This window comes from Lichenostomus cassidix, chromosome 4, assembly GCF_008360975.1.
Source record: "Lichenostomus cassidix isolate B80296 chromosome 4, HeHo_3.0, whole genome shotgun sequence".
NCBI classification, from domain to species: Eukaryota; Metazoa; Chordata; class Aves; order Passeriformes; family Meliphagidae; genus Lichenostomus; species Lichenostomus cassidix.
In genome coordinates, this window is record NC_139484.1 from 31719750 (window position 1) to 31738926 (window position 19177).

At 34.8% G+C, this 19177-nt stretch overlaps 1 protein-coding gene across 4 annotated transcripts in view; it reads right to left on the reverse strand.

The window, feature by feature from the left end:
* The window catches only part of FSTL5 (follistatin like 5), a 266722-nt gene that overhangs the window by 44176 nt on the left and 203369 nt on the right, over positions 1-19177 (reverse strand). For 2 of the 4 annotated variants that reach the window (XM_085058614.1, XM_085058611.1), the window contains exons 9-12: positions 17657-17818; positions 15624-15758; positions 2313-2339; positions 138-256 (exon numbers count right to left, since the gene is read on the reverse strand). In XM_085058614.1, coding sequence (XP_084914740.1) covers positions 138-256; positions 2313-2339; positions 15624-15758; positions 17657-17818 — 443 coding nt within the window. The remainder of the gene's footprint in view (positions 1-137; positions 257-2312; positions 2340-15623; positions 15759-17656; positions 17819-19177) is intronic. The other 2 variants (XM_085058613.1, XM_085058612.1) reach the window with 1 other exon arrangement.

Here is a 19177-nt window from a genome sequence, read left to right on the forward strand (position 1 = left end):
TTATAAGCTATTTAATAATTGAGAAGACATATCTGAATTTATAAAGCATAAAACATTAAACAAGTAATAATAAATTTTTATGTAAAGAAAATCCTAATTCAGAAAACACTACAAATAGATTTTTAAAAATAACTTGCCTGAAAACCGAGGAGTTTTTCACTAGGCTTAATATGCCTCTGAAATTCACATTCCACTGGTTGTATTACTTTGATGCCATCTTCATAAAAAACATAAAACATGTTCCCAATTCCCAGACCTTAGGAACAAAAACACATTGAAATGTATAAAATGAAATAATGACAAAAAAGAAAATCCTTGTCTTGAACTAAAAACCTAATCACAGTTTCGGTATGAGATCAATCTGTTAACGTGTACAGTTGTAATACAGCTAAACCTATGAGAACTTTTGTTGTAAAACTGGAACAAAACTGTTACATTACTCAGAAGTTCACATAGTTTTCTCCATTGACAAGACAGTGTCTTTATGAACACAGATTTAGAAATAAACAGGTTGAGAGCTGCAGCAATACAAGCGATCTTGTGAAATCATCTACACTGAAATCAAATTAATATAAATTCTCTATGTACTACTTTTTTTTTTCCAAGGGATGGAAGAATTAATTTCTGTATTACATTGAAGGGAAGACCTGAGTTTTTGTTATAAACCGTCACATGACATTTCAGTCAGAAAAGGAAATAGTCTCTATTTTATTAGAAAGACAAAGTTGGGCAGAAATTTATTTCAACCTTGAAGGGCCACAGGTGTTTACAGAACTATTCAATTGTTCAACCACAATGTTGCTGAATGAAAAGCATGATGCTAAGTTTTGTGGAGAAGGTGGGAACCACATCTGTAGGACAAAGTCTCACAATATCTGTAATCATGGTCAAGACCACAGAAGAGGACAGTCTTGTTAGTTTTCTGTATGCCAACTAAGACAACAGTTATTGATTTGCTACATGGATGCTATAATGGATGATCAGTTCATATTCACAAAATTCTTTGAAGAAAAGCACCGTAGTCAGAAAATTATCACTGTAATATTTTGACAACTAAACTGCTGGCTACAGTAAAAGTGTGCACAGCTCCTGGGCACAGGACCTTAGCTTCCACTTGACTCAAAAACATTTGGTATAGGAACACAGAGGAGTGAAACCTAGGAAAAAGAAATTTGAGTCTGAAATTCTGCTTATCCTAAATTCTGAAGGAAAACTAATGTTAATAGAGAGAGAACAGGTCTTAATATAAAATAAAAAAAAAAAAAAATAAAATGAAAATCAAGAGAGGGTAGGGGGAATGCATGTTTGTGTATCTATGTATCTATGTATTTATGTACACAGATATATAAAAGTTCCAGTCCCCATTAGGAATCACATAGCTAATTCAGTCGCTTAAAAGGTAGTAATGTACATATGAATCTTTAAATTAATTTAAAAAAAAATTTTAAAAGTCTACAGAAATACCATTTCTACCTTGAATTCATAGCAAAGTCTGATCCACTTATTATCTTATTATCTTGCATTATCGATCTTCCAATGGAAATAATTGAAACAATTTCTTACCCCTGAAATATATTAATTCCTAAATTGTAACTTTAGATGAAGGACAGGCTACTGAGAGCAACAAAATGGGAAGTCATGACAACACTTAGATTATGGTATTTTTCTGGACTACGAGAATAATTTTTGAGATTATGTCATATATATAAAAATTAATACCCATATTTTGCCTGTAACATAAAATTTCCAGGATTTTTACATTAATAACACCTGATTGCATCTTTATTTATATTTATCCTTCAGTTCCTCACAATCATCTATTCCTTGTCCCAGCATTTATTTAAAAACCTTTCCTGGGTATAAGAATAAAATGCTGGGTTTCTTTAAGCAACAACAGATATCTCAATAAACTGCTTAAGATTATAATTTTGTCAAATAAGAGACAGTTTCATACAAGAAAATCAACAGCATATAGGCTGAGTGGTTGGAATTTTCATCATGACAAACAAAAGTTAAAGGTCTACATTTTAAATCTGAGCTTCTTGTGTATCTTTGAGCAATTGTCTGAAAATTGTGAAAAGTTTATTTCCTTCCCTCTCCCAAAAAGAAAAAGCAATTTACAAAAGTATGAGCATTTAAGGGATTCACTTCCACTGTAATTTCTCCTTAAATCGAATTCCTCCATGTTGCAAGGAAGAAGGTAATTACTGTAACTGTAAAGTATGGACAAACACAGAGACACACAAAAAAGAAACAACAGATGAGCATTTCATCTTACAGAAAATATGAACAAAAGTAATCTCCATTAGTACCTTGCTCTCGCCACAATATGTTTGCAACTGCAGCGTGTAAGAGAAAGAAAGAACAGAAAATACAAATGAACAAGATAAAACAAGAAATGATACATTAATTCTGAAATAATTATGATGTTTAACTTCTGATTCTCTACAATACTCCTACAGGTAAATCAGTGGAAACAGTGAAATAAGCATATTCATGTGACAAAATTGTGATTAGCCATAGTAGTTATTTGGGATAAGGTAAACCCCAAGGCTCCCACTGAATCCCCCCAAGCTAATCCCATTAACCATTAATAGGGTGTTTTAAAATCCATTACAAAAAGCATGTGCAGTTTGCATGCACATAAATTACGCATATTAATGACAGGTGATGTAATTTTCATAATTTCCTTTAAGCCCTGGACTTTGAAGAGATTGATTTCAGGACATAGTTATGAGAATGACATGCAAAATCAAACTATACACAAGGTTTTTTTCTGTATAGTTGTAGCACAACCATGCTACCAAAATTGTCATGTTGTATAATGTTTGCCATTATCTTTAGAAAACCAAGACTGGAAGCGTCAGGAGGCCTGGTAACCAACTAAATATTTACAGTGATTTTTCCGTGAAAACATAAATTTTATTTGGTCATTTTGTTTACAATTGGATTTTAGACCTTTAAGACCAGTAAAAATTATATTATCCTAATATTGTTTCTTGGAGAAAAAAAAAGCAAGCGAATATAATTTTTCCAATATTAAATATTTAGACCTCAACAAGCAACAAAATAAAATTTTTAAAATACCACCACTGAAAAACAAAGCATATAGGAAAGCAATGATCTTAAGAAATACAAAAAAACCCCAAACAACTTAAAGGAAAGGAATACAACAAAGAAAACACATATTTGACACATACACATAATGAAATTGGGATGTTCATTGAAACACAGTGTTGCAAAAGCTAAAAACATTAGGGCACTTTAAAAATGTTTAGAAAAAGCAATAAAAGGCATATTATTAAAAATTATGTTGGTACTCAGAAGTTGCTCAACTGCTGACAGCTTAAGGTTGAGAGTGAAAACAGGAACTATCACTCCAGAAAAGACCTGGATACTATGATTTTCCCAAACTTCATTTGTACTTCAACAGACAGGAGAGGGAAGAAACAGCCCTGGGATAAGATGAAGGCCTTTGGGTCAGGTGGTGCAGCCAGTTTTGGATTAACTCCCCGCTTTGTGCATCTAGCCTGAACTTCATGGGGGTGTCTTTGAGGGCATTCAAGAGATTTCTAAGGATGTTAAACAACACCCCCTCCATCCACCCTGCCAGTCAGCTCACTGCAGAAGGCTGTCAGGCTGACCAGGGATTTTTTCCTCAGTAAGTCCATGCTGACTGCTCCTAAACACCTTCTAGTTCTGGGAATGGTTTCCAGGGTGATATGCTCTATCTCCATTCCAGAAATAAAGGTGAGGGATCTGTTGTGTCTTGGATTCTCCCTATTGCCCTTGAAGAGCAGCACTGGCTTTATTACAGACTGCAAGAACCTCCTCAATCGCCATGGTCCTTCCGGCGTTATCAGGAGTGGCCTCACAATGCCAGTTTGCCCAGTGCTTGTGGGTGCATCCTCTCCAGGCCCCTTAACCTAAGAATGTCCACTTTGTTTAAATGGTCTCAGTCAGACCCTATCCACCACAGATAAGGCTTCCTTGCCAGAGGGTGACTTCTTCCCGAACTTTCTCACTGGTGTCACATTCTTAGAACAGTTTTGCTAGGAAAGACTGATGTGAGGAAGACCTTCAGTATAACTTCTCCTTTGCTTCCATATCCTTTGCCACCAGGTCCCCATCCCACTCAGTAGGCCCACATTCGCTCTAAGCCTTCTTTTTCCTGCTGATATCTCTGTAGAAGCAAATCTTTTGCCCTTTATGTTGCTCCAAATGAGTTCTGGAACTTTCAACTTTATCCCTACATGCCCAGACAGTGGCTCCAGATGCAGAGCACAGCTCTGTATTTGTCTATGTTACCTTACACAATCTTTCCTATGTAATATAGCAAAATTAATTTCCCCAGGGCAACCTGGAGGATTTCCTTTAAAATTAGTTTTCTCTTCACATTGTGAGGAAATAACCATGTAATACATGGCACTTGAGGTCCCATAAATTCAGCCATAATGTTTTACATTTTATCAGTCTTTTTCTAGGAGAGACATAGGAAAGAAAATAAAAGGTAATTACAATTATGCAACTGTGTGGAACTGAAGAGCATCAAATGAAATGATTTAAGATGCTAAGTACAGAACACATTAATTTGTGTTAATGTAAAATGATATGTGTGATTCTGAGCTTTGCTCAAGAAAAAGGGCAGGATAATAAAAGTGCTTTAAAAACCTCAGACATTAATTTTAAAATTAGCAAATCAGTTACAAGAGAATTGAGACATAATTTAAGAATGCAATATAAAATCATAAACAACAGCCACCATTTCACCTAACAGATCAAGAAACCTTACTAATTTTTTTTAATCAGACCTATAACTTCTGTTCAGGAAAGATGTCAAGTCTTGAGATAAAGAGTTCAATGTTGGAACAAATACAACATGTATAGATATAAAGTATGCTAAGGAACACGTTTGTTGTCTTCCTTTTCATTACGTAAAAATTAACATTCTCAGCCACACTTTGTATTAAATTCCCAAACATTCGTAAACTTCATGATGTAAGAATACATAATTATTGACAGATCTCAGCAAAATGCTCTGGTTTCAAGACAGAATACCATCTTCTCTTTTGCTCTGATTCCACAGTTATTAAATAGTATCAGATGCACTGGGAGCCTTGCAGAAGACATTGTATTCAAAAAGTTTATGACTTTGAGCAGGCTGTGTGTGCAATGTGGGGCATTGTACTTAAGGCTTGGGCAGCCTGCTGCAAGTGTATGTGCTGGAATGCCCATAAAAGCCTGTGCTGCACACTCGTGGGTTTTAGGACAAATATAACATTGCAATCTGCCAGAAGATATACAGGTTTCTTTGCTATACCAGATAAAAGCCACCACAGCATGGGAGGGAGAGGGAACCTCTCCATGGGCAGGATCTGTGCAGATTGTTGTGGGAAAATCCACCCACAATTAATCCCATGCTGCATAAATCCAGGATGCCCAGCATGTGAAGGGTTGTAAGATTTACTCACTACCCGTATTCCTCTTTTTATTATATCTTATTAAAGGAGGTATTTTATTACATCATTTGTTGTTGAGCCTTTCATATTGTGTTCAAAAGGAAGTCTCCATTGTTCCTCTCTCTCCCCTCCTTCCCCAGCAGTGCAAAACAAGGGAGAATCCAAGCTTTCTTGAAAGAGGTTTTCTTTCTTTTCTTTCTTTTCTTTTTTTCGGCACAATTATAGCTCCATAAAAATCACTCTTCATGGTCCTTACACAGTTATTCTATGGTTTTGTGTTCAGCCCCAGCCTTTGATTAGGAGCAGCTAACATAACATCTGAATGCCTGCTCTTCATCTTTGTAATACATTGTGTATGTTGGCTGAACAGTAATAGGTTGCACATTTTTCACTAAACTCTGTCCTTAGTAATTCATGAAATTCTGCAGCAGACTAATAGCTGTGTAAATTCTTACCCACTTTGGATGCAGACAACAACTGCAAAAATCTGTGGTATTTCTAGTACTGAGTGAATGAGAGTACTACAGTATCACTTTCCAGATAAATCCTGTATTCTTCTCTTTCTTATCACATTGGTAATAAATGTCATTACATTCACTTTTCTTTCTCGAAAGACAATTTCAAAGATTTCAACTACATCAAGTAGTGTCCTTCCTCCTGCTTTTCTTTTCTTAAAACATTCAATGCATTATGGAAATAAATTGTGGGTGTGTGTATGAAAAATTGACATTGAGTGAATTTGAAGGCTAAATGTAGCTGTTCTTCTTCCTTTGGTGTTATAATTAGCTACTCAAATTTTCAGTTATCAGCATGTGATACTATACATCCAGACATAATAAAACAAAATGGATATCAATTAAAACCTTAATAGCTGAAAAATTTCCTTGTTTGCTGTATTAAGAGAGCAATGCAGCTTAAGATGGCCTTAAAAATAGGGGCAGCCATCAAAAAGACATTTTCTGCATTATACATTATTCCAAATTAAAAAAAAAGTAGAGAAAAATGCAAAAATGTAAATAATGATTGTTCATGAATACAGACACACTGTTGTGAATTCCAGGTTTCAGCACATCAAAACACTAGCTTTGCATTCAATATTTTGTAAATATTTTATGTTAATTTCTATCAGAACTTAACAGATGATAAACAAAATCAATAGCTTTGTATCAGCTGATTGTCCTAAGCTTTGCACCATCAAATAGCAAACCACTGCTCCTTTCAATGCCTTCAGTTCCATGATGACAAGAGGTCACAAATAGATGCAATAGAAAATAGGACAATGATGAAATTCAATAAGATCATATGACAAAAATGTGTAGTTCAACATTGTTTTTCAGAAGTGCCCTATCATAATCTGCTGTACTTTAAATTGCATTTAAAAAGTAATTTCAAGATGTTTAAAGGGCTGCTGTCTCCTTACTTCACTGATAGTCACCACCAATGTCAACCATGCCTAAGACAAATGATAGAATGTATCTGTTACTTTCTTTTCTCATATCTCTAATGTATAAACACTTGCTCTTATGTTACAGGGTAAATCTATATCAGCTTTATTCTGAACCATGTAAGGGTTTTTTTTATTATTTGTAAATTAAAAATAGTTGCATTAAAAGTGAAGATGAGGTTAATAAGAATTACTTTTTGCTCACCTTACAATCAAGCAGAGTAAAAATATGTATGACATACTTGCTTTTAAATTTATTCTTTTTCTATAAGAAATTCATATTTGTTTGGTTTATATACAAATGCAAATATGTAAAAAAATAATTTATTCATGAAGCAAAAACTTTTTTTAAAGTTTTCTATTGCTTGCTTCAAGTATTTTTAAAATAATTATGTCATTACAATTTCAAAATTCTATTCAGTTCTTACGTGACATGCAATTTAATTGCCTTTCAGGTTAGCTAATACAATAACCAAAGATCTGGTTTATATATATTAAACTATTATTTATCAGTTAAAAGTCAACAGCTGACACTTTAATTTTGTTCAAATATGAACGTGGTAGCTTTTTTTTCTATATTTTGTAGAACTCTTTATAATGAATCATGCATAAGTCCATTCCCATAGCACATTAACTCAATCCAGTCTACACTAGCAGGAAGAAAAAATGGTTCATGAGCTGAATTACTTGGAAGTTTAAAATAAAGTCTTTGCCTACAATGCTGTCAACAAGTATAAACTTGTTTAGCTCTGCCATAAAATAAAATGCCAGCATAAATTATCTCTGAGGAAATTAGGTAAATAGGTACCATTCAGTATCAGATGTGACAGGAAGATTCTATTAAAATTCCATAAAGCCTTTCAGAGAGAATTTAGGACATAAATCACAGTCAAAAGGCTTTTAGTCTCACTCATTCCCAGTTCTAGCCAGTGGAGATGCCTTGTTGCTTATGATGGCCATAAACCTGTCAAGGCAGTAGCATTCAGATCACATAATCTTGTTAGGTGATAGGACTGTGACATTAAGTAAAAAAGGCACAGCTAGAAACAGAGCTACTTAATGGCATGAAACAGTTATATTTTTTTTTAAATTTAGTCCTAAAATACAGTGCATGAGGCACAGGAATTTTGTTCTGCTTCTTGTGACTAGGTGAAAGAATCTGTAGGATAAATTACTTTGCTGTATATAATGATGTCTTAGTGGGTGAATTCAGTAACACAAGAGCCTATGGTTGATTACCAAAATAAAAGCTCCTAAGTATTAAAAGATCATCAAGTACTGTCAAATTGGTTTTGAAAATGTCTTAATAGCTTTATTTGGTAACTCTCTGTTATGACAGTTGTCTCCCCAAGGTGCATATATATCTCTCAATAAAATTTAGAGAAACACCTAAGAAATCATATTAATCAATGGCAAACTGAACTGCACTTTATAATTCAATTTCTTTGGAAATACTTAAGAAAAATTAAAATATTTTAAAAAACCTTAAGAACAAACCCATTGAACTATTTCACTTGAAACAGAATTGCATGACTTTTTATGATCTATGGCTCTAGTATGGTAGAATTATTCTAAATTGAAACAGAAAATAAACTAAAGCACAACTAACATACCCATCAAAGGTATCAAGAAACAAAAAAAAAAAAAAAAAAGGATTTTTAAAATTATTTTACTTCAAAATATTTTACTGGTAGCTAAAAACAAAATTTAAGTATCTGAAAATTACTCCTAAAAATATTCACTTGTCTTTGATGATGATTTTTCTTATTTTGCTCTTTTCTATATCTTTAATGATGATTTTTTTTATTTTGCTGTTTTGCTATTTTCTTCCTTTGGAAAAAAATCTATGTTTAGTGTAATCTGATAGTCAATAAGTGTATCATATTATACTGATATATTTTAGTGCATTATTTCTATTAAATATTCCACTATTAGTGTAAGTATTCCTTGCTATCTTTTTCCTAAGTTAACAAAATGGTTTATTTGTATTATAGTCCATATTCAGTTAATGTTACTTTGACTAAAAATTGAAATTTGGACCAATTCCATTGGTCCTAATACGATCTCAATGGAACCTAATTAAATAAATAAAGCCCAGAGACTGAAGTCTCCTCTATTTGTGATTCTTTCTTTCTCCTCTATTCTTTCTCCTCTATTTGTGATTATTATTGTAGTGTGCATCTACAAAAAAGGCAGTAACATGTTGACCACTCCACCTTTCTCATAAATATATTGTCAAGACACACTGTCAAATTATCTTTGTTCTATATTTAAATTCTTCAGCTTCCAAACAGTGTTTCAACAAGAGCAAGCTGATGACTTTGGTTTGCCCTGTGGCTTCTAGGAGTTGGGCTGATCCAATCTGTGTCAGTGATTATAAAATGTAGGTATAAACAAAAATCTACAGTGGAGTTGTCCACTTGTGTGTTTATGTTTTAAATGACGCTAAATCCAGCAGTGCGGAGGGGAAAGTTATTCGTTATAAAAGATCTGAGAGTCCCTTAAAATGTATCTGCACGTACTTCAAGCTAGAAAATGAAAAGTCGTCTTTTATCAGTTGCTGTAGGGATGCTGGGTGCTAGAATATAGAACCTGTTTACAAAAAAGAGAGAAATAGGAGTCCTTAACAAAAGCAGTAGTCTTAGTTATGATGAACATCCCATTTTTCTGCTAACAGGAGTTCCAGCAGTCTGACATTCCTTTATACCATTGCAGCAGCAAAAGCTCTCTGATGAAATCATCAGATTGCTGCTAAAGGTAGAAGAAAAGCATTGTCATATCTGAGCTATTCAAGGTTTAGATTGCACTGCTATGAACCAGTTTTGGTTTTTTAATGTTCTGTTGACCGTATTCTTCCATAAATATTTTCGTCCCGTATATGTACAGGAGCAGGATAATAACTGAAAACAGAGCCTGACTGAACACATTCTACTTTACAAAAGAACAAAAAGGGGTGTAAATGATGTGTAGTCCAGACAAATACTTAAAATATGCAGATCTAAATGCATATAATGACTTGCTAAAAGTTGTTTGACATGTTTAGTCTGGTGCGATTAGTTTTGAATAAATTTAGGAATAAATCATAAATTTTAAGACTGCCATAAAGTACCACTGTATCTGCTCCTAGTAGTTTCCCCACCCCCTGAAACTTAATAACTCAAGTAGCTGTAGGCTAGTTAGACTGGGGTATATGACCCAGACAAAAGAACAGACAACACATGCATAGAATTAAATTCAGTAAAAAAATAAAAAAAACCCAAGAATGTAATTTAAGTCATTTAATATGTTCTCAGAGAGAGACCAGGTCTTCACAGACAAACCTGATTATATTTTTTTTTATGTAAATAGGAGTTTGGTATTGTAAAAATTCATACAGTTGTAACCCAGAATTTTGCTAAACATCTGATTGGTTAACACAGAATACTCTGATTAAATATTGGACTTATTGAATAGTGGTAACTTGTACACTAATTGAATTAAAAACTGCTGAAAAGATTAATCTGAAAATGTAGTTTTCATTGTTAAATCGTTAGTAAAATGTGAAGAAGGAATTTCTGGAGCATGTCCAGAGCAACAGGTAGTGAATGCTGCCTTAACCATTTTCATCAGTGATCTCTAAACAAATACAGAATAATTTCCTAAGAGGTGTGTGAATTACCTATAATGATAAGTAACCATTTAAAAAAATCTTTGAATGACTTTATCAAGTTCATCTTTAAAATAAATTAAATTTTGTTATCCAAATGGAAATGTAGATGACTTGGAAAAAAAAGCACAGACTACGCCTACCTGAGACAGGTGAGAAGGAAAAGGATTTGGAACATGAGGTCTGATAGCACATGGGAGATAAACTTTATCTTTCCAGAACATTAAAGAAACAAATAATATACTTGCTTCCGCAAAGATCAGTTCCCAATTAAAAAAAAAAATACAAACACTGTACCAAAACCAATTACAATTCTCAAGACAAGAAGACTGAGTACTTTGGTAACAGTCTTATTATGAGAAACTTATATATCGTGTGCGTGAGAATTTTGCAATCAATATTCATATATTCATAGGACAAGAATTCTTAAGAGGTCAATTTATTGGGGGGTGGTGGGGAAGAGAGAGACTCAAAGGAGGCAACTGAAGGAAAAGCTGACTTCAAAATGGAAACGAAGCATTATTCTGTATTAGTGAAATTGATTAATGAGTAAAGCAAAATACCAAACCAAATGAGGGATTTTTTGACTTTCTGCACGTCTGACTCAGGCATATGCATCTCTGTAAGGATACACTTCAGGCAAACAAAGCATTAGATCTGTATTCAGGCAGAACAGAATGCAATTTAATGTCTTGTGAAATGTAGAAGATAGAATAGAGTTAGATAAAATGGTTCCATCATGCTTATATCTATGAATCCATGCAATACCTGTTCTGAAAAATAAAAATACGTTAGAATGAAACTAAAATAATTTTTAAACTGCTATTTGTATTTACAAATGCAATTATGCCAAAGACTCCTTCCAACACAGCTGAGCTCTCTCAGGTATTATTAGAGGATCATGACAGCAGGGGAGACTCTTGTGTCTTCAATGAGATTTAGACCAGGTCATTAATCCCCAGAATGTTTTCACCAGTCACTGCAGGGGTTATTCAGCTATCACCCACACCAGCTATCTCATTCTCAATGACTTTAACTTCAAGCTTGAGGGAAAATGGAATTCACAGCAAAAAGAGAATTTTCAGTCTCTAGAGAATCAAAACAGCACAGTTCTCACATTCAGAAGTATTTTAGATGCTACTGCTATTTTCAACATCAGAGGAATTAAACAGGATCTGATAATAGAGAGCAGTAGACATTTATCACCAGTACTTATAAGACACATTTATATAGGGAGTATAAACTAAAACTTTCCATTATAACTTCACAAATCTAGCAAAAAGGATCCATGTGCTGGGACACAATAGCAAATCAATAAATAAAATTTCAGCTACAGAATGAGTTAATTGGCAATGGGCATGGCTAAGACATTTTAAGGAAGATAATTTCATTTCTCTCACCTAAGAGAATGTTAAAATGAAAGTATATTTTCAGAAGTCTTATTTTTAATGCACATTGAAAAAAGCTGATGTGCTAAGAAGAGGCCAAACTATTCTTGAGACCATCACCCACTATTCAAAATAAACTATATGAGACAGAAAAATGGTTCTCTGTTCAGTGCTGGCATTTACTGAGCAGATCCAAATCACAAAGCATTTTCAGAGTATTTTCCATTCACTTCAATCTAGATTGCCACCATGATGATGGACCATTATCATCAAAGTATATTGACTTTTCTTGGTAACTAGATTTCAAATTTCTGAAACTGGAAACTTTAAAATAAACAAAGCCCTAGCACCCTCAGATCAACCTCCACATTGTATAATTTTATTTTTCCTACTAGCATCACATTTCCCACAATTCAGTATAGCTTTGCCATTCACTTCATTTCCTTTCTTTATAATGCAGACATGTACATTACATGCATCTGTAACAACCCTGCAAATTTTGAAAACCTAGCAATCTGATAGCATTTTTAGACAGACAGGTGAGGGAAAGGTTTGCTTATTATTTAACAGTTTACTTATTCATAATGACACTGATTTTAATTTAGTCAGAGGTACCAGCTACCATGATATTTTCTCTTAGGAGCTGTTTAAATTACCCATTTACAGAGAAATGAACTGGCCATGCCCTGTCTGCCCCAGATATTATTTTTTTCTTGAAACACTGAACTGAGTTTTCCATAAATTTGGGATGTACTGAATGCAAGATTCCACAGGGAAAAAAAAGATAGTTTATTGTGCAAAGTAACATTAAACCCCGAAAGTTTTCACATGCACATAAACAATGGATCAGATACACACAGAACTAGTGAACATTTACTTTGACTATTAAACTTTCCAGGAAATAAAATACATGCACTGGTAATGGAATCATGTTCTGTATTTCTTATGTGGCTTTTGAAATTACTGTCATGCTCAAGGCAGTGCAAATTGTACTTTATATTTTAGAACTCAACTGTAAAGTTCTCACTAAACTCTCAATAGCAAATCAACTCAATGTTCAGAAACGCTTTTATTTTTCTTTGATTTTTATCTTATGTGACATCACAAAGGAGAAAAGCCCAGATTAACTGACAAGCTAGTGATAATTTGATTTTATTTTATTCAAAACACTATCCTAACATTTCCAAAACAGAGCTCACTAGTAAGGAACCAAAAAAAAAAATTAAAAGTAAATGTGTCTGCTTTATTCTCTTAAAGGAGGATAAAAGCAAAATAATTTATAAAAATGTCATCAATGACAAAAATAGTTTCTATCAAATCATATGGAATCATAAGTACATTCACTAGGGAATATCTGTAAAATCTAACTTGTGACCTAATCAGCAGGCTTGTAATTAAAGTAGCTCTAGCATTGTACTCAATCTGTGTGGGTGGGGTAAAAAAAAAGCCCACGATTCTATCCAAGTAGTTTTACCTACGTACTTTTATTTCCTAATAATCCCTTATTTTATGCATGAGCAAGAGTTTTGGGGGAAATATAAAAACAAGCAGAAAAGAGTTAATAATGAGGCCCTTCCATTTGTAATATCAGCTCTCTAATATCAGGCAGCAACTCCCTGCAAAGGAATTTTTTTTTAAACAGTAGCAGTTTTTTAAACTGCGTCTATGAAAATTTGTACCTGTTAAAGTAATTTATTCATGTAGTGTGACAATGATCTTGAGAGTCCCTACTTTTTTATTTGTATGTACTTAGTCTTCTTGCATGTATCACAATGGGTGTCTGATCAAATTGGAGTTTAACACGTAAATATCTGCTACACCTAAATCTGAATGGTATAATTATGCAGCTATGGGTTATATGAGTATTTACACAAGGACCAAGGCTTAGGAAATCATGTTTAGACACCAAGGTACATAATGGCAAAATGTTTCCCTTCAACATACAACATAGAACTTGCAGAGCAATTTACTTTCATAGGAAGGAAGATGACTATATCTTTTGTATTAATTGTCTTAGAAATAATTTGGTTTATATTCAGTCTTCATTTACATCTTTCATGACACCAATGGTCATTCTAATGACATACTGCTAGATATTAAAGCATTTGTTACAAGCAGTGTTCATTGCACAGCATGTGACTTTACAAATCCTGAGACGGTAGCAGGCTTAAAATTGTTACATCACATTACAAGTCCTTAAAAAAGCATTTTGCGTTGTTGTGGAAATCCGTACATATTCACAGCAGATCTTGTCTTCAGAAGATAAAATTACTTAACTGAAACACTTGGAAACTAGATGGTTGGCTATAATATTTTGTGTTTAGGCCAAACAAGTTTTAACTGAACATATATAAACTAGAATTCATCAGGGTCTTGAAATTTGGCAATATTCACAACACTTTTCACACAATGGAAAAGGCAAGTGGAAGTGGCCAAGCTATTGACCCAGCTTCACACTGCCAGATTAACAGAAACTCAGAATGATCAAATAACTTATTTATCCCCAGGTGCTTTCTCAGAAATGTTCGAGCAGTAATTTTCAAGACGCTTACAAAGCCCCATGTTAAGACTTTTGAAAAGACAATTATAATTAGTGTTACTAAAAGCAGCTAAGTAAAGATATCAGCATTTAGATTATTATATTTTCCTGCATGGAAGATTTCCTCTCAAACATTTAAAGCATAGTAAACCTATATGTAACCCAGTATCCTGTGGCCTGGAAATGTCAGGCAGAGTTGCAGTGCTACTAATTCTGCCTCTGGTATCCTGTCAAGTACTTGGCTCTGCTGAATAAGCTTTTAAATAATCAGGAAAGTTTTAAGTTAATGCAATCACACTCGCTAAAAAGAGAATTATTATTTTACTAGATATATTTCTAATAAATATGTAGTATTCATTAAAGTAACAAATTCAAAAGAACAAACAAAACCAAAACAAACAAAAAATTGGGTGAAGTATAAACTCAGGAATGGATTTTTGTGAGCAGAGGAAAGTGAGGTAAGAGGAAAGAAATACCAAGTTGGACAATAGATAAACAGCATTTATAAATCCCACTACGATTTAAAGAAAGCCACTTTTTAGTAGTGGTTTCCTTGGCACATTCAGCTCCCATCACAGCAGGTGAATATGTTCATTGTTGCTCCACATTCCTGAGGAAACACTGTCATCCAGGCACAAGACCATGGGCAGGCTGGAACTGCTCTGGACATGCTGGGCTCTTCAGCAGGTGAGATCAAGTCTTGTGAGAATTCTCACGTCATGAGGGCCAATTTTGACTAATTTTGACTCTGGTATATCTCAGGAACATGAAGGAAAGGTCTCCCACACCCCCTCAACCATTGGAAACCACACTAACACTTTGCCATATATAGATGTCTGGTACCTTTTTCCCTCCACATTCCCTTCATATGGAACACATCCTATCATGAAGAAATTATCAAAAATGTAACAGCAATGTAAAAAATGCTGATTCACAGAATGAATGAGAGATTTCATTTTATTTCTAAATATACTGCAGATTAGGCACTGCCTTCAGTGACTCTTGGAAACCATTTTTTAACTTTTATTTTTTTAAATCAGCTATCTACACAAACTCATTTTAATTTAGATAATGTTTCATAGTTTTAATACTGACTAAATGTTTCAGTGTGGGCAACATGTATTTTTATACTTCTCACAATACTTACGAGTCTTTCGAGCAGAATCTTCTACAAAGAGAGAAGAAATATCTTCATCCACTCCTGCTTCATTCTTTGCAATGCAAGTGTACGCTCCTGTATCTTCATAGCGCACATTGCTAATGTGAACCTCACTGCCATTTGCTGAAAGGAGAGGAAAAAATCAGCATGCAGACATGCTAGTGCTTTCAGATTATAAATTCAGAAGGGTTTCTCTGCTTATACTAATTAAACCATTTTCATTCCTGAGTTTATAACTTGAAGGCATGCCAAATTAGTCCAAAGGCATTCAGCTGGCTAGTGAATTATATGCACTATTTCATCTCACAGATATCCAGGGTGCCTCAGCTGATTTTGCACTTCAGAGCCAAATATCAATCTGAGGTTTTATATATATTTAAATTACTATGATCTCTTTTTTTAAATAGGGTAATATTAGGTTTTTATTATGTTGCACTTGGTCCCTTGACATCATCATTTGATTTACAAAAAATAATCCACATAACATAACAAGCCAAACTTTCAATGTAAATAATAATTTTAATAAAATCATTTGTCACTCCTAACCAGAGGCACTTAGTTAGTTTTCCTTTTTTGTGATTCCAGTGTAACAACAGAAAAACAGATGCATTAAAATTTTTTACCTACATCAATGTAGAAGCTTATGGAAACCTCTTCAGGAACTGAAATGTCAGCTTTTGTAGGAATGCCAACAAACAGTCCAGGTTTCACAGGCAAAGGTCTTTTAAATAATGTGATGTAAACAATGGCGTGAAAAATGATTCACTGAATTTTAAGTATAGTATACATGTTCAGCTGTAGGAGTGATACAAAAAGCACCTTTGTAGGTATGCTAAAGCATGGACTAGAAGGGGCATTGTTATAGTGTAACACCCTTCTAGCTTGAAGTTAGTCCATAGATAGTTTAACTCAGAAAAATCTCCGAGAAAATGTAATGAGATTTTCAAAATTTTATTTCAAATAATTACATGCTAGACAATTGAATTAAATGTATTTTGCTTAGAGAAGAACCCTTTTAATTTATTTATCATAAATGTATGGAACAGAGAGGAAGGGAAAAAATTCCCTCAAATCCCTATGGGAGAAATTAAGAGAATGCTGCTATGGAACAGGAGTTCATTGCTTTCTACTCAGAGCGAAAAGTGTTTCTGCAAGGCAATTGTTCACAAATATCCAGGAGAGTTGTCCATGAAAGAATAGTGGTCTGTGACACCTTCAGGGAAAGTAAATCTTCAAAGAAGTACTTGCCATGATTGTCCCACTGCTTCTTACAGTGCAGGCTAAGTGCTGTCCTATCCTAACCACACATCCCAGTTTTGTTGATGAGTGAGAGAAAGTTTTGAAGGGAACACTAGCAGCAGGAGATTTTTTTTTCCTATGGCTGATCAAAAATCACCAGAAGGACTGGAGAAGCATGGAGATTTTATGCTGGACAGGGCCACTGATTTTGCTGAGCCATAAAGATTCATAGAAGATTAACTGTTGATTAATAGTAAGTCTTCAGTTATGGCTAGGTTTTTTGTGATTTTTTTTGTTTTCAGGCTTTTGGGGTTTGAGGGGTTTGGGGTTTTCTGGGGGGCAGAGGCAGGGTTTATGAGCTTGTGCAATGTCTTTGCACTCCCCCAGAGCTCTGCTGATACCCCTCAGAAAACAGCACATCCATTTCAGGTATTTCTCCTCCAGTCCGTTCTACCCTGAGGTCCACAAATATCATTAAGATTCTTTTTTGATTGGGACTTGGTCTTGGGCTGCCTGCTCCACTCAGATACTGCACATTTTCAAATAGAGAAGAGTATATTGGAATTGCTGGTAATCCTGCCATTAAGTAAAATCATTATTCTAACAAAGAGAAAGGAGAGAAGATATGTGTCTTAGGGAGTAACTGGAAGACATCACATCTTTTAAAATGTTTTAGCTTAGACTTCAACCCTTGGTTAAACTATGGAAGGGCAGCCAGTATGGAAATGGTGCACGAATACAGCACTAGCAATCTGTAGAAAACAATAAATAGGCCTCTTTACCTTGAAGAGTTAGCTGTTTGGACAACTTTGGAGTGATATCAATTCCATTCTTCAGCCAACCAAGCTGTGGGTTGGGAATACCTTCAGCGTGGCACCGAAGGCTAGCTGTCACACCTGGCTCCCTTGCCTGGCTCTCTGGATAGACTCGGATAACTGGTGGAACTGAATAGAGAAAATAATTATAATTTAGTGATGAACATTGTCTTCATTTTAAGAAAAATAATTATAAACAATTCAAAAGACCCCTGCAGCTATACATAACAACACACAGATGCAGTATTAGTCAGATATTCAGAGATATTCAATGCGGAATTCTGTCTCAGAAAATTTATGAAGCAGAAAAAATACTCTGTGAGAAAAACAACTTTTCACTGCCTGCGGTATCAGTGAAAACAGCCTCAATTCTTGTTCAATAGTTTGTGGTTGAGTAATAAGATTTTTCTTTTTCCTTAGATTTCCTTACAAATTATGAACAATGTACAATCAGTAAGTCATGATATGTTGTACAGAGATTGTAATTGTCCTGTTTCACAAAGTTTAACATTTCATCTCCACCTTTTTCCTCTTTCCAAAACACCAACACCAACAATCCATTCAGCATAAAACCTGTTCAGGTTTGTGCTTTTTCATACCTGTACCCACAATACAACTTTTCTTCTTTACCACATGCACACATTACTAGCTTATGTTCAACCTGATTTCCATCTGAAGTCCTTTTTTGCCAAATGCTTTCCACTAGGTGGTCCCCAGTATATTCTGATGCATGGAGGTTGCTCCTCCCTGGGTGCAGGACTCTGCATTTCTTGTTGAATTTCCTAAATTCCTGCTGGTTCATTTCTCCATTTCTCCTGTCAAACTCCCTAAGAATTGTAACATGACTCCGTGGTCTATCAGCCACTCCTCCCAGTTTGGTGTCTACAAAACTGCTGAAGGTAGAACTCTGCCCCATCATTCTGATAATTAATGAAGATGTTGAACAAGATATGTATCTTCCGGACAAAACGTATACACAGCTGGATACCTGTGTTACACGATGGGTGAACAACTGGTTCACAGGTCAGGAACAAAGAGTTACAGTGCATGGGTTAACATCAGGCTGGGATCCAGTCACTAGTAGGGATCCACAGAGCTCCATACGCATCCCAGTTCTCTTCAACATCTTCATTAACAACTCAGACACAGGACTTGAATGAGTACTAAGTAACTTTGTTGAGGACATCAAATTGGGAGGAACTGTCAACTCCCTTGAGGGGAGAGAGGCCCTGCAGAGACACTTCAACAAATGAAAGAGCAGGGAAATCACCAGCTGTATGAAGTTTAGCAAGGGAAAATGCCAGATTCTGCACCTGGGATAGGGCAACCTGGTTGTGTGTATAAACTGGGGAATGAGAGGCTGGAGAGCAGCGCTGTGGAAAGGGACCTGGGGGTCCAGGTTGATGGCAAGTTGAACATGAGTCAGCTGTGCCCTGGCAGCCAGGAGGGCCAATGTGGGGTGCATCAGGCACAGCACTGCCAGCCAGG